General features: G+C 48.4%; 1 protein-coding gene across 4 annotated transcripts in view; it reads left to right on the top strand.

Moving 5' to 3' along the window:
• LOC127574547 (oxysterol-binding protein-related protein 1-like) overlaps positions 1-14,023 on the top strand; it is a 212,593-nt gene that overhangs the window by 45,870 nt on the left and 152,700 nt on the right. For all 4 annotated transcript variants that reach the window (XM_052023612.1, XM_052023613.1, XM_052023614.1 and 1 more), the window contains 4 exons: positions 301-374; positions 470-533; positions 3,522-3,623; positions 5,930-6,055. In XM_052023612.1, coding sequence (XP_051879572.1) covers positions 301-374; positions 470-533; positions 3,522-3,623; positions 5,930-6,055 — 366 coding nt within the window. The remainder of the gene's footprint in view (positions 1-300; positions 375-469; positions 534-3,521; positions 3,624-5,929; positions 6,056-14,023) is intronic.

Raw genomic sequence — 14,023 nt, 5'->3', positions numbered from 1 at the left:
AGAGAGGCAGACTTCCTATCCTGACGAGGGTTTGCGAACTAGATGGGTTATAGCTGCAACCCAGTAGTTTCACAGTCTCCGTCACTGAGACTACTGTCTTATTCGAGGTGTATTTAATATCCTGAATTTACATAGCACCACCAGCCGCTGTGGTGGGATTTGGACCCACCTTTCAGGATGATTAGACCATGCCCCTGGATGTCAGCCCAGTAATGTCCCACAACCTTTAAATGACGTTGGTGCCTGGTTTTGACAGCTCCGGTCTTTGTGTATTCTTTCTGATTGACTTGAATTTTCCAGCGTTCCAGATTCTTTGGGTGGAACTTGTTCTGGGTGGTCTTGGAACACGGAGTGCTGAGTTGGTTTCACAGCCAGTAAGTGTGAACAGAATATTTTGTTGTGATCTGTTAATCATGCTGGCTTGTCAGTGGATCAGAGGTTCCAACTCTGCTCTTTCTGAACATTTAAGGTCAGAAGCAAAGGCTGACGTGCACCGACTAGGCTGCAAAAACCTAACGCAAGCGGTTTGTACGGTAAGTCTCGTCCTGATTATTCACTGATACAGAAACGCTGGCAATTGTCAGCAGTGTGGGGAGGGATGGAGGAGGAGGACATCTCCTCAGAAGTAAATAGTGTGAGGAAAACACGACAGGGTGCAGAGAAAGTGGGGGAGACGATAAGAGAATGCCTGGTGATGGGGCAGTGGGCAGGAGAGTGATGAGCGGGGTAACGGTGCAGGGGGAGATAGGGTGACGGACAAAGAACTAAAATGTGGGTCTAGATGATTTGGAGATCAGAGTTGGTATACCATCCAACCAATCTAAACCCACCCGAACTCAGGAGAAAAGATCTGCTGTGTTGCCTGAACATCACTATGGTCAGGAACAGAGAACACCACACGTGTGGTAATACCAAGCACGTCATCCTGATCCAGATAAACTACTGAGCTGGCATGGCACACTCCTATCTAAACCCCTGACCCAAACCTGACACACTTGGGAAGATTCTCTTGGGCTTGGGTTGAGATCTAGGCTCTGGTATCAACAGAGGAACCATTATCTCGCATTGTTGAACCTGATGTTGAGTCTGGAAGGCTGCGGTGAGCCCAGTCAGAAGGTGCGGTGCTGTTTCTGTGCATTGGGCTTTGTTCGAACATTGTTGGAGGCCAAAAAGCAAGGGTCAGAGTTGGGGGTAAGGGGTTGGGTGTGATGTGGAAGGGTCAGAGAACTAATCCAACAAGGTCACCCTTGTGGACTGAACTGCTGTCCAATCTGTGTTTAGGCTGCCCAGTGTAGAGAGGACCACGTCATATACTCTGACCACTGCACAGTAAATTGGAAGCTTAAGTGAACGGTTGATGTACCCATGGTATCCAAACAAGGAAGTTGAACTTGGCTCTAATAATGGGGCACATTCAAGCATTTAATAAAGAGATGAGTTGCAATGAAGGGCCTGTTTCCGTGCTGTGTGACTCTATGACTGAAATTTTCCTGTTTACCAGACCAGGTTGCATATTGACACAGGTCCCTATAGAACTAACATCTTACATTGTTATTGGTATTGGTTTATTATTGTCACTTGTACTGAGGTACAGTGAAAAACTTGTCTTGCAAACCGATCGTACAGATCAATTCATTACACAGTGCAGTTACACTGAGTTAGTACAGAGTGCATTGATGTAGTACAGGTAATAACAGTACAGAGTAAAGTGTCACAGCTACAGGGAAAGTGCAGTTCAATAAGGTGCAAGGTCACAACAAGGTAGATCGTGAGGTCAGAGTCCATCTCATCGTATAAGGGAACCATTCAATAGTCTTGTCACAGTGGGGTAGAAGCTGTCCTTAAGTCTGGTGGGACGTGCCCTCAGGCTCCTGTATCTTCTACCCGATGGAAGAGGAGAGAAGAGATAATGTCCTGGGTGGGTGGGGTCTTTGATTATGCTGGCTGCTTCACCAAGACAACGAGAGGTAAAGACAGAGCCCAAGGAGGGGAGGCTGGTGTCCGTGATGTGTCCACAACTCTCTGCAGCTTCTTGCGGTCCTGGGCAGAGCAGTTGCCGTACCAAGTGAGCTGTAAGGTGCATGGGAAGAGGACACCAATCCACACCTTGAGCCCGTTCTGTATTACATCGCACTGGTTCAGTCTTGGGACTGTGTCTGTGGATCTAGAACCATTCAGGCCACTGAACAGGAAGCTTGCTCATGACCTCAAATGTCATTGGTCACAACGAGTCAACCTCGGTGTGATTTCAGGTTGAAAGAGTGACTTAGCCTTAAGCAAATAAGGAGAGGCCTTCAAAACAAACCAATCAAATCCTAGGATGGGGAAGAATGGGGGTGGAGCCTGGTTTTGGTGAGTGTTTGGGGGGGGGGGGGGGCGGTTGTGGTATGTGAGGAGCAGAGAGGCAGTTATTTGGGGCTGATGATGTCAAGGAGGTGGGGCATGTGGTGAGGGGTTTGTGTAGACATTGGGGAGGGGTGCTATAGGTGTTTATAGTGGACAAAAGGTTGTCAAAAACTACAGGGGGGTCTTGATCAGCTGAGTAAATGGGCCAAGGAATGGCAAATGGAGTTTAATTCAGATAAGTGCGAGGTGTTCTGTTATAGAAAGTCAAATCCAGGTAGGACTTTCACAGTGAACGGCAGGGCCCCGGGGAGTGTTGTAGAACAGAGAGTCTGTGTAGTTCAGGTACAGGGTTCCCTGAAAGCAGAGTCACAGGTAGACAGGGTGGTGAAGAAGGCGTTTGGCACGCTGGCCTTCATCAGTCTGGGTACTGAGCATAAAAATTGGGACGTTATGTTACAGTTCTATAAGACATTGGTGAGGCCACACTTGGTCGCCCTGCTATAAGAAAGATTAAACTGGAAAGAGTGCAGAAAAGATTTACGAGTATGTTGCCGGGACTTGAGGAACTGAGTTATAGGGAGAGGTTGGACAGGCTAGGACTTTATTCCTTGGAGTAGAAGATTGAGAGATGACCTTACAGAGGTGTATAAAATCATGAGGGGCATAGATCAAGGGAATGCACTCAGCCTTTTTCCCAGAGTTGGGGAATCAAGAACTAGAGGGCATAGGTTTAAGGTGAGAGGGGAGAGATTTACTAGGATTTTGAGGGGCAACTTTTTTTTTTTACACAAAGGGAGGTATGTATGTGGCATGAGCTGCCAGAGGCAGTGGTTGAGGCAGGTATAATAACAAAGTCTAAAAGACCGTTGGACAGGTTCATGGATTGGAAAGGTTCAGAAGGTTATGTGCAAAACGTTGGTGAATGGGACTAGCTTGGATGGGGCACCTTGGTCAGCATGGACCGGTTGGGCCAAAGGGCCTGTTTCCATGCTCTCTGACTTTGACTCTGTGCCAGTGGAGTGGGATTGGTGGACTGACTAATGGTGGGGAATGTTCTCTCTCTCCCTGACACAGTTCCTTCTTCTGACTTGCACTTGAGACATCTGGACAGGCAAATTAAGGTTGACTTCATTTGCTATTGAGTTTCTCATTCCCGAAATATTTTCACCCCAAAGGTTAAGGGGACGGAGCAGCGACACTTTTCAGTCAAGTTCTTCGATGACAGTGTCCACATCTTCAAAGCACACCTCAAGAACGCTCCGACGCTCACAAGCCAAGTGAGTAAAATTTGTACCACCAGATTCTAATCTGGTTACTTCGAGTGTGTGCAGTCATTGAAGTCATTTAGTGTTCTGACGTTGTCGCACCATCAGTTCAGTGTGTTGGGTACAGAGGGAGCGCTCCACTGTCAGAGGTCCCATCTGCAAAGTCCAAGTGGAGTTTATTGTCACAAGCACAAGCACAAGTCCATGTGTGCACGGGTGCAGTGAAAAACTTATTTGCAGCAGCATCAGAGGCACAGAGCATCAGATAAGCAGCATTCACAAGAAAAACATAAATTAAACATAAATTATACACAATTTTTACAGGAAAGAACACAATTAGAACAAAAATGAAGTCCATTTTAGTGCAAAGTGATCAAAGTGGTCATAGTGTTGCTAAATTGTTCTGCTGGTTGGATGTGTGGGACTTTAGGCTTCTGTACCTCCTGAATGTACATCCTCAAAGTGTTTACATCCCCGTAATATATAAAATTATGAGAGGCCTAGATAGGGTAGATGGTCGGGGTCATTTTCCTGGGGTGAAAGTGTCAAATACTAGAGGGCATAGCTTTAAGGTGAGGGGGAAAGGTTAAAGAGATTAACGAGGCAAGTCTTCCACAGTGGTGGGTGCCTGGAACGGGCTGCCAGGCATGGTGGTGGAAGCAGATACGATGATGTTTAAGAGGCATTTAGACAGACATCTGAACATGCAGGGATCAGAGGGATATGGACCATGTGCAGGCAGAAGGGGTTAGTTTGGATTGGCATCATGGTCGGCACAGACATTGTGGGCCGAAGGGCTTGTTCCTGTGCTGTACTATTGTATGTTCATGATTAGATGTGAACTAAAGACCACGCCTGCCCTCTTGGGTGGATTTGAAATCACCGTTTCTCCCTGGTGCTCTGCTCATTGAATGTTGCTCAGTAGACAACACTGAAAACACAAGAAAATAGGAGCAGGAATAGTCCACTTAGTCCTGTGAGCCTGGGCTGGAGGGGCTGCTTCCCTGTGTATGACTCTTGGCTTACCCCACCATTCAACACGATCGTGGCTGATCTGCCCCAGACCTCATCTCCTCCTCTGTCCCAATTCCCCACAGCCCTGAGTACCCCAACCTTTCAAAAACATACCTACCTCCACTTTAGATGCCCCGAGTGACCCAGCCTCCACAACCCTCTGGGGTTGAGAATTCCAGAGGTTCACCACCCTCTGCCAGAAGTTTTGACGCACCTCAGTTTTAAATGACGCCCCCTAACCTCGTAACTCTGTCTCCTCATTCGGGACTCTCCCACTAGTGGAAACCTCTTGACATCTCCCCTTTCACGGCCTCCCTAAGGATCTTAAAAGTTTAAAAGTTGCCCTTGTTGCATTTTCTGGGATCTTTCTGTGTTTGATTTGGAAGCTCTGTTTCCCTGAGGTACAATTCTTCAAAAGTGAATGGGCTGGGACACCAGTCATTATTTAGCAATGTTTTGGGAAAGTTCTCCTTGGTGAATTTGGTTCTCTCTGTAAAAACATACTCCAGGAGTGTTATCGTTGGGTGTGGCGGTGATCTGAGCCAGCAGGAAGCATCCCTATCTCGGAGGGCAGGGACTCTCTCGGTAAAGGCTCCTGTAAAACTACAGAGAATGCTCTGAATATTCAGCAGGTCAGGCAGCATTTGTGGAGAGAAAACCAGTCAACATTTCTGGTTTTCAGGTCAAGTCAAGTTTATTGTCATGTGTGCAAGTACGGTGAGGTACAGGTACAGTATCACAGGCACATAGGTACAGACAACACACAGAATGTAGATTATACAATACAGTGAAGAAAAAGTGTGCAAAACAAGGCAGTGCAAAGAAACACAATCAGAGACAAGTCCATGAGGTGCACGAGGCGGTCGTAGTGTTCCGTTGCTGAGGTAGGGTTACGGTTGTGCAGGTCGGTCCGAGAACCGAATGGTTGAAGGGAAGTAGCTGTTCCTGAACCTGGTGGTGTGGGGACTTCAGGCTTCTGTACCTCCTGCCCGACGGGAGCTGCGAGAAGATGGCACGGCCCGGATGGTGGGGATCCTTGATGATAGATGCCGCCTTCTTGAGGCAGCGCCTCCTGTAGTTGGGGGGAGGGCTGTGCCCGTGATGGTTGTGTCAGCTGGAATACATCCCATGAGGAAGGGAGGGTAGGTGTTCTTGGGTGAGGGTGAAAAAGCGACAAGGAGTATTTTTGAAAGGCCATGTGATATTTTTCTCTCTGCACCACTGGTCGGCTGTGATGTTTCTCCGTGGTTCCTGTTTTTCGTTCTTGTGACCTGATTCTCTCTCTTTTTTATATGGAAATCTAGAAATGGCTTCATGCAATCGAGGAGCACTCTGCCTACAGCACTCACTACTGCTCCCAGGATCAGTTCAGTGACTATGAAGAGGATGACGATTCACCCTCGAATGAGTCCCTGCAGGACTCACTGAAGGTACGAACCTTGTTTCTGACGCGTTCACCCTTGCCCGGTGACGGGCCCACTGCAGCAGAAAACCTGTTGGGGAGGACTATTCCAGTGCAGTCCATCCCAGCCATCATGACTCAATCTCTTGTAAGCTCCAGGTTATCCAGAGCTTTGCCGACTCACCTCAAAGCCTGTTCGCCCTGCACTTGCTGCACCACTTACAAAAAAGCCTGCCCCACACATCTCCTTTGAACTTTCCCCCTCTCCCCTTAAGTGCATGCCTTCCAGTATTAGACATTTCGACCCTGGGAAAATGATACTGGCTGTCTGCTCTATCTATGCCTCTCATAATTTTACATTATTGACACATGTATTGGTTTATTATTGTCACTTGTACTGAGGTACAGTGAAAAACTTGTCTTGCATACCAACCGTACAGGTCAATTCATTACACGGTGCAGTTACACTGAGTTTGTACAGAGTGCATCGAGGTAGTACAGGGTAAAAACAATAACAGTACAAAGTGTCACAGATACAGGGAAGTGCAGTGCAGGTAGACAATAAGGTGCAAGGTCGCAACAAAGTAGATTGTGAGGTCAAGAGACCATCTCATCATATAAGGGAACCATTCAATAGCCTTATCACAGTGGGATAGAAGCTGTCCTTGAGCCTGGTGGTACGTGCCCTTAGGCTCCTGTATCTTCTGCCTGATGGGAGAGAAGAGAGAATGTCCCGGGTGGGTGGGGTCTTTGATTATGCTGGCTGCTTCACCAAGGCGGCGAGAAGTAAAGACAGAGTCCAAGGAGGGGAGGCTGGTGTCCGTGATGCGCTGGGCTGTGTCCACAACTCTCTGCAGTTTCTTGCGGTCCTGGGCAGAGCAGTTGCCGTACCAAGCCATGATGCATCCAGATAGGATGCTTTCAATGGTGCATCGATAAAAGTTGCTGAGTGTCAAAGGGGACATACCGAATTCCTTTAGCCTCCTGAGGAAGTAGAGGTGCTGTTGAGATTTCTTGTACCAAGGTACAGTGAAAAGCTTTTGTCTGCATGACATCCAGACAGATCATTCTGTACATAAGTACATGTTGTACAAAAGGAAAAACAATGCAGAATATAGTGTAACAATTACAGAGAGTGCAGTGCAGGTAGACAAAGTCCAAGGGCTAAGGTGAGGTAGACTGGGAGATCAAGTGTTCATCTTTTAGCGTAAGATTGGCCATGGTCCAGGGCTGTCCAGGAGTCGGTGAGGATGTTACACTTTCTCAAGTAGGCTTTGGGGACATCCTTGAGTGGTTTCCTCTGTCTACCTCTTACTGTAACAGAGCTGGGAACAGACTGCCTGTTCAGGAAGGCTGGTACCCAACCTGGCTTGTCCAATGGAGCAGGCCTCTGCAGCTGGCTGTTGCTTTGGGGAAGGACCCCATTTGTAGAGCACAGAAACGGGCCCTTCGGTCCACCATATCCCTGCTAACCATCAAGTACCCATCCGTATGAACCTCACTTTACCAGCACTTGGTCTGTAGTTTGCTTATCCTTCCACTGAACTTGGAGAGGTGGTATTGGTGGTATCTCTCTATTGCCTGGAGATACCTGCTGTAGGTAGTCCAGGTCTTAGGATCATACAGGAGGGCACGGATCATCGGTGCCCAGTTGACCTTTGGTATTATGTTGGGTTTGAGGTCTCAAGTCTTTCCTCTGCTGATGCGTTCATGGAATTCCCCACCACTTTCATCACCCATCTTCATTGAGGGGTGGCTCCCACGATATGGGAAGTGGTTCGGGACCTTTTACATCTTGGGAACAGGCCCCTCTGCTCCTTGCTGGTGTCTCTGCTCCACACCAGCCCCCCTCACCTCCAACCCTTCTCTGCTCCTGGCTTGCTACAACCCCTGCCTTGGACTATTTTATAAAGCTGCAGAGTGAAGAAGTGGAGAGTTAACCTCCCCACCACATGTGACCGACAACCACAGTGACTCGGCAGTGTGCGGTCTGAAGGGATGGGAGTCCTGGGGACGTTAGTGGGAGGCTTCCCGGAGGGGAGGGGCTGTGCGGAGATCAGAATATCATTGCAGACAGGCTGGAAGGGGGTGGAATCCTGTTAATGGAATTGGGTGAGGGGAATGCACACACAGCCTCAGGGCGACATGGTAGTGTAGCGGTTAGCATGACACTATTACAACACCAGCGATCGGTGTTCAATTCCGGCTGCTGTCTGTAAGGAGTTTGTACATTCTCTCCGTGGGTTTCCTCCGGGTGCTCCGGTTTCCTCCCACATTCCAAAGACGTACGGGTTAGTAGGTTAATGTGGGTGTAATTGAGCGGCACGGGCTCGTTGGGCTGGAAGGGCCTGTTACCATGCTGTATAACTAAAGTTTTTTTAAAAAATTTTTAAAGTAAAGTTTTAAAAAGAAAACCAGTGCTGAGGATGGTGAGGGTTAACTTTAGGCAGCAGATAAGAACCAAATAAGGCAGAAAATTAATGTTTGACTACACAGGGAGACCATGCTAAATTCATCCATAGAGTCAGAGTCATACAGCACGGAAACAGGCCCTTCGGCCCAACTCGTCCATGCTGACCAAGGTGGCCGCCAAGCTAGTCCCATTTGTCCACGTTTGGCCCATATCCCTCTGAACCTTCCCTATCCATGTACCGGTCCAAGTGTCTTTTAAACGATGTTAATGTACCTGCCTCAACCACTTTTTTTCTCTGGCAGCTCGTTCCATGTACGGACCACCCTCTGCCTGGAAAAAGTCCCTTTTTAAATCTTTCATCTCTCACCCTAAACCTATGCCTTCTAAATTTTAGTTCCCCTTCCCTGGGAAGAAGACTTTGTGCATTCACCCTACACAGAGAGTGGTGGGTGCGTGGAACACACTGCCGGCAGAGGTTGTGGGGGCAGATACATTAGGGACATTTATGAGACTCTTAGATAGCCATATGAATGATAGAAAAATAGGGGGCTATGTGGGAGGGAAGGGTTAGATAGATCTTAGAGCAGGATAAAATGTCAGCACAACATGGTGGGCCGAAGGTCCTGTTCTGTGCTGTAATGTTCTATCTATGTCCCTCATGATCTTATATACCTCTATAAGATCACCCCTCAATCTCTGATGCTCCAACGAATGAAGTCCTAGCCTGGCCAACCTCTCCCTATAACTCAGGCCCTCGAGTCCTGGCAACATCCTCGTAAATCTTCTCTGAGCTCTGTCCAGCTTAAAGATGTCTTTCCTATAACAGGGTGGCCAAAACTGTGCACAGGGCTCCGAGTGTGGCCTCACCAACGTTAAGGAGTGGCACAGTGGTTGGTGCTGTTACCTTGCAGCTCCAATGACCTACGATGTTGCCTGGAATGGAGCACTCTAGTTATGAGGAGAGACCAGAGAGGCTGGGTCTGTTCTCCCCGGAGCGGAGCAGAGCAGGTTCAGAGGGGACACACTACAGGAAGAATGTGATTAGTCTGGAGAGGATGTAGAAAAGATGTTGCCTGGATTGGAGGGCTTGAGTTATTGGGCAAGGTTGGATAGATTGGGTCATTTTTCCCTGGAGCAAAGGAGGCTGAGAGGTCACTTAAAAATAATGAGAGGCATAGATATGGTAAATACCCAGGGTGTTTCCCATGGTAGGGGTGTCTAAAGCTAGAGGGCATGGGTTTAAAGTGAGCGGGAGGAAGTTTAAAGGAGATCTGAGGAGCACCTCTCTCTCACAAGGAGTACAGTGGCATGCAAAAGTTTGGGCACCCCGGTCAAAATTTCTGTTACTGTGAATAGCTAAGCGAGTAAAAGATGACCTGATTTCCAAAAAGCATAAAGTTAAAGATGACACATTTCTTTAATATTTTAAGCAAGATTACTTTTTTATTTCCATCCTTTACAGTTTCAAAATAACAAAAAAGGAAAAGGGCCTGAAGCAAAAGTTTGGGCACCCTGCATGGTCAGTACTTAGTAACACCCCCTTTGGCAAGTATCACGGCTTGTCAATGCTTTCTGTAGCCAGCTAAGAGTCTTTCAATTCTTGTTTGGGGGATTTTTGCCCATTCTTCCTTGCAAAAGGCTTCTAGTTCTGTGAGATTCTTGGGCCGTCTTGCACGCACTGCTCTTTTGAGGTCTGTCCACAGATTTTCGATGATGTTTAGGTCGGGAGACTGTGAGGGCCATGGCAAAACCTTCAGCTTGTGCCTCTTGAGGTAGTCCATTGTGGATTTTGAGGTGTGTTTAGGATCGTTATCCTGTTGTAGAAGCCATCCTCTTTTCATCTTCAGCATTTCTACAGACGGTGTGATGTTTGCTTCCAGAATTTGCAGGTATTTAATTGAATTCATTCTTCCCTCTACCAGTGAAACGTTCCCTGTGCCACTGGCTGCAACACAAGCCCAAAGCATGATCGATCCACCCCCGTGCTTAACAGTTGGAGAGGTGTTCTTTTCATGAAATTCTGCACCCCTTTTTTCTCCAAACATACCTTTGCTCATTGCGGCCAAAAAGTTCTATTTTAACTTCGTCAGTTCACAGGATTTGTTTCTAAAATGCATCAGGCTTGTTTAGATGTTCCTTTGCAAACTTCTGACGCTGAATTTTGTGGTGAGGACGCAGGAAAGGTTTTCTTCTGATGACTCTTCCATGAAGGTCATATTTGTGCAGGTGTCGCTGCACAGTAGAACAGTGCACCACCTCTCCAGAGTCTGCTAAATCTTCCTGAAGGTCTTTTGCACTCAAACGGGGGTTTTCATTTGCCTTTCTAGCAATCCTACGAGCAGTTCTCTTGGAAAGTTGTCTTGGTCTTCCAGACCTCAACTTGACCTCCACCGTTCCTGTTAACTGCCGTTTCTTAATTACATTACGAACTGAGGAAACGGCTACCTGAAAACACTTTGCTATCTTCTTATAGCCTTCTCCTGCTTTGTGGGCATCATTTGTTTTAATTTTCAGAGTGCTAGGCAGCTGCTTAGAGGAGCCCATGGCTGCTGATTGTTGGGACAAGGTTTGAGGAGTCAGGGTATTTCTAAAGCTTTGAAATTTGCATCACCTGGCCTTTCCTAACGATGACTGTGAACAAGCCGTAGCCCTAACAAGCTAATGAAGGTCTGAGACCTTGGGAAAAGTTATCTGAGAGCTCAAATCTCTTGGGGTGCCCAAACTTTGCATGGTGCTCCTCTCCTTTTTTCACTCTAAAATCGTACAAATCAAAAATAATTCACTAATCTTGCTTAAAATGTTGGAAAGAATGTTTCATCTTTATGACTTTTGGAGATCAGTTCATCTTCTACTCAACTATTCACAGTAACAGAAATTTTGACCAGGGGTGCCCATACTGTTGCATACCACTGTATCTGGAATGTAGTATGCAAAAGAGGAGGTGGTGGAGGAGACATTTAAGAGGCATCTGGACAGGTACTTGAATGAGCAGGGCATCATATGGAATTAATGCAGGCAAGTGGGGTTAGTATTGATAGGCTTGATGGGCAGTGAAGGGCCTGTTTCCATGCTGTACGACTCTGTGACTATACATGATCTACGTCCCTCCATTCCCTGCGTATTCATGTGTCTGCCTAACAGCCTCTTAAACCCCACTGTCGTATCTGCCTCCACCCCCACCCCTGGCAGCCCGTTCCAGGCACCCACCACTCAGTTAAAACAAAACTTGCCCCGCACATCTCCTTTGAACTTTCCCCCTCTCAACTTAAATGCATGTCCTCTAATACTTGACAATTCTACCCTGGGAGAAAGATTCTGACTGTGGTGACCAGAGCACTAACCAGTTGTGGCCTCACTAGTGCTGTTCATAGTCCCAGCATAACTTCTCTGCTCTTGTGTTCAATGCCTTGGCTAATAAAAGGAAGTATCCCAGGTTCCATTTTAATCTCCTTATCTACCTGTCCTGCCACCTCTGAGGGGCCGGAGATGTACGTTCCAGATCCCCCTGTTTCTCCACACCGCTCAATGTCTCCCCATTCACTGCCTGTTCCCTTACCTTGTGTCACCTCCCCACATGTGCCATCTCTCCCTGCCCTGGATTAACCCTCATTGGCCATCTTTCTGCCCAGCAGACCGGACCATCTGTGCGACCAGCCCAGATGAAGGGTCTCGACCCGAGACGTCGATTGTCCGTTTCCCCCCACGGACGCTGCCTGACCCGCTGAGTTCCCCCAGCAGCTCGTTTTAGTCTTGCTCCGGATCCCAGCAGCTGCCCTCTCTTGTGTCTTCGCCTGTATCCTCTCTCCCCGCTCGCCCACACAGCCAATTTTTCTACCATATGCCCACCTCTTTACCACAGTAACGCTGACCCTGTGATTGGCAGATTTTTGTTTGGCCTGTGTGTGACTCCAGGCTCAACAACGCGACCTTTGAACTGGTCACTGTGGGAGCGCCTTCACCAGAAGGGCAGCAATGGCTGACGAACTTAGCATCGAGGATGTTGGGAGAGGGGCAAGAAATGCTTGCCCTGCCGGCGAGCCCCAGATCCCTCGATTTCCACTTCCCACTCCCACACTGACACGTCTGTCCACGGCCTCCTCTACGGCCACGTTGAGGCCAGACGCAGGCTGGAGGAACAACACCTCATGTTCCACCTTGGGAGTCTCCAACCTGACGGCCTCAGCACCGATTTCCCCAACTTCTGGTAACCCCACCCTTCCCTTTTCTTCTCCCCCCCCCCCCCCCAATCCTTTGTCTTCCCTTATCCTGTAGCTCCCTTCCCCTGCCTTGATGAGCTGCCCATCTCCTCCCCTCCCCTCCCCCATCCTTTATTCCATGGTCCACTGCCCTCTCCTACTGGATTCCTCCTCCTCCAGCCCTTTGCCTCTTCTACCCATCACCTCTCAGCTTATTACATCTTCTCCCCCCCCCCCCCCCCCCCCCCCCACCCACCTACCTTCCCCCCTCACCTGGACTTACCTCTCCCCTGCCAGCCTGTGCTCCTCCCGCTCCCCCCACCTTCTTATTCTGGCTTCTGGCTTCTGCCCTCTTCCTTTCCGGTCCTGATGAAGGGTCTCGGCCCGAAACGTCGACTGTTTATTTCCCTCCACGGACGCTGCCTGACCTGCCGAGTTCCCCCAGCACTTTTTGTGTGTTGCTTCAGTTACATCCAGCAGCTGCAGAATTTCTTGTGTGTCCCTCGATTTAGATCTCTCTGCAGCGTTGCAGATGGATGTGGGTTGGGAGGTCGTGAGGCAGCACGCTGAATCATGCGGCTGACCTGGAATCACCTCTGTGCAGCACCATTTTCGGGTAAACGTCAGCAGGGAGCCGGCTAATCTGGGCTGCTTTCTGCATTGTGCTGCTGTGATCTGCTCACTGTCTCCCTCTAGTGGGCAGCTGCACTGGCACAGTGGAGAGAAGCAGGGTTGTCAATTCTCTGGAACACTGTCATACTGGTAAATTGGCCTATTATTGTCACATGTACCAAGGTCCAGTGGAAAACTTGCATGCCATCCGTACAGATCATTTCATCACATCAGTGCAGTGAGGTAGTACAAGGGAAAACAATAACAGAATGCAGAATAAAGTGTTACAGTTACAGAGAAAGTGCAGTGCAGGCAGACAATAAGGTGCAAGGTCATAACGAGGTAGATTGTGAGGTCAAGAGTCCATTTTATCGTACTAGGGGACTGTTCAATAGTCTTAACAGTGGGATAGAAGCTGTCCTTGAGCCTGGTGGTTCATGCTTTCAGGCTTTTGTATCTTCTGCCTGATGGGAGAGGGGAGAAGAGAGAATGTCTGGGGTGGGTGGGGTCTTTGATTATGTTGGCTGCTTTACCGAGGCAGCGAGAACTGTAGACAGAGTCCATGGAGGGGAGGCTGGTTTCCGTGATGCGCTGGGCTGTGTCCTCAACTCTGCAGTTTCTTGTGATCATGGGCAGAGCAGTTGCCGTGATGCATCTGGATAGGGTGCTTTCTGTGGTGCATCGATTAAAAATTGGTGAGGGTGAAAAGGGCAGTTCTGGTCACCACGCTAGAGGAAGGATGTGATTAGGCTGGAGATGGTGCAGAAAAGATGTT

This window comes from Pristis pectinata, chromosome 9, assembly GCF_009764475.1.
Source record: "Pristis pectinata isolate sPriPec2 chromosome 9, sPriPec2.1.pri, whole genome shotgun sequence".
Lineage (NCBI taxonomy): Eukaryota > Metazoa > Chordata > Chondrichthyes > Rhinopristiformes > Pristidae > Pristis > Pristis pectinata.
This window is presented reverse-complemented; position numbering and strand designations above follow the sequence as displayed.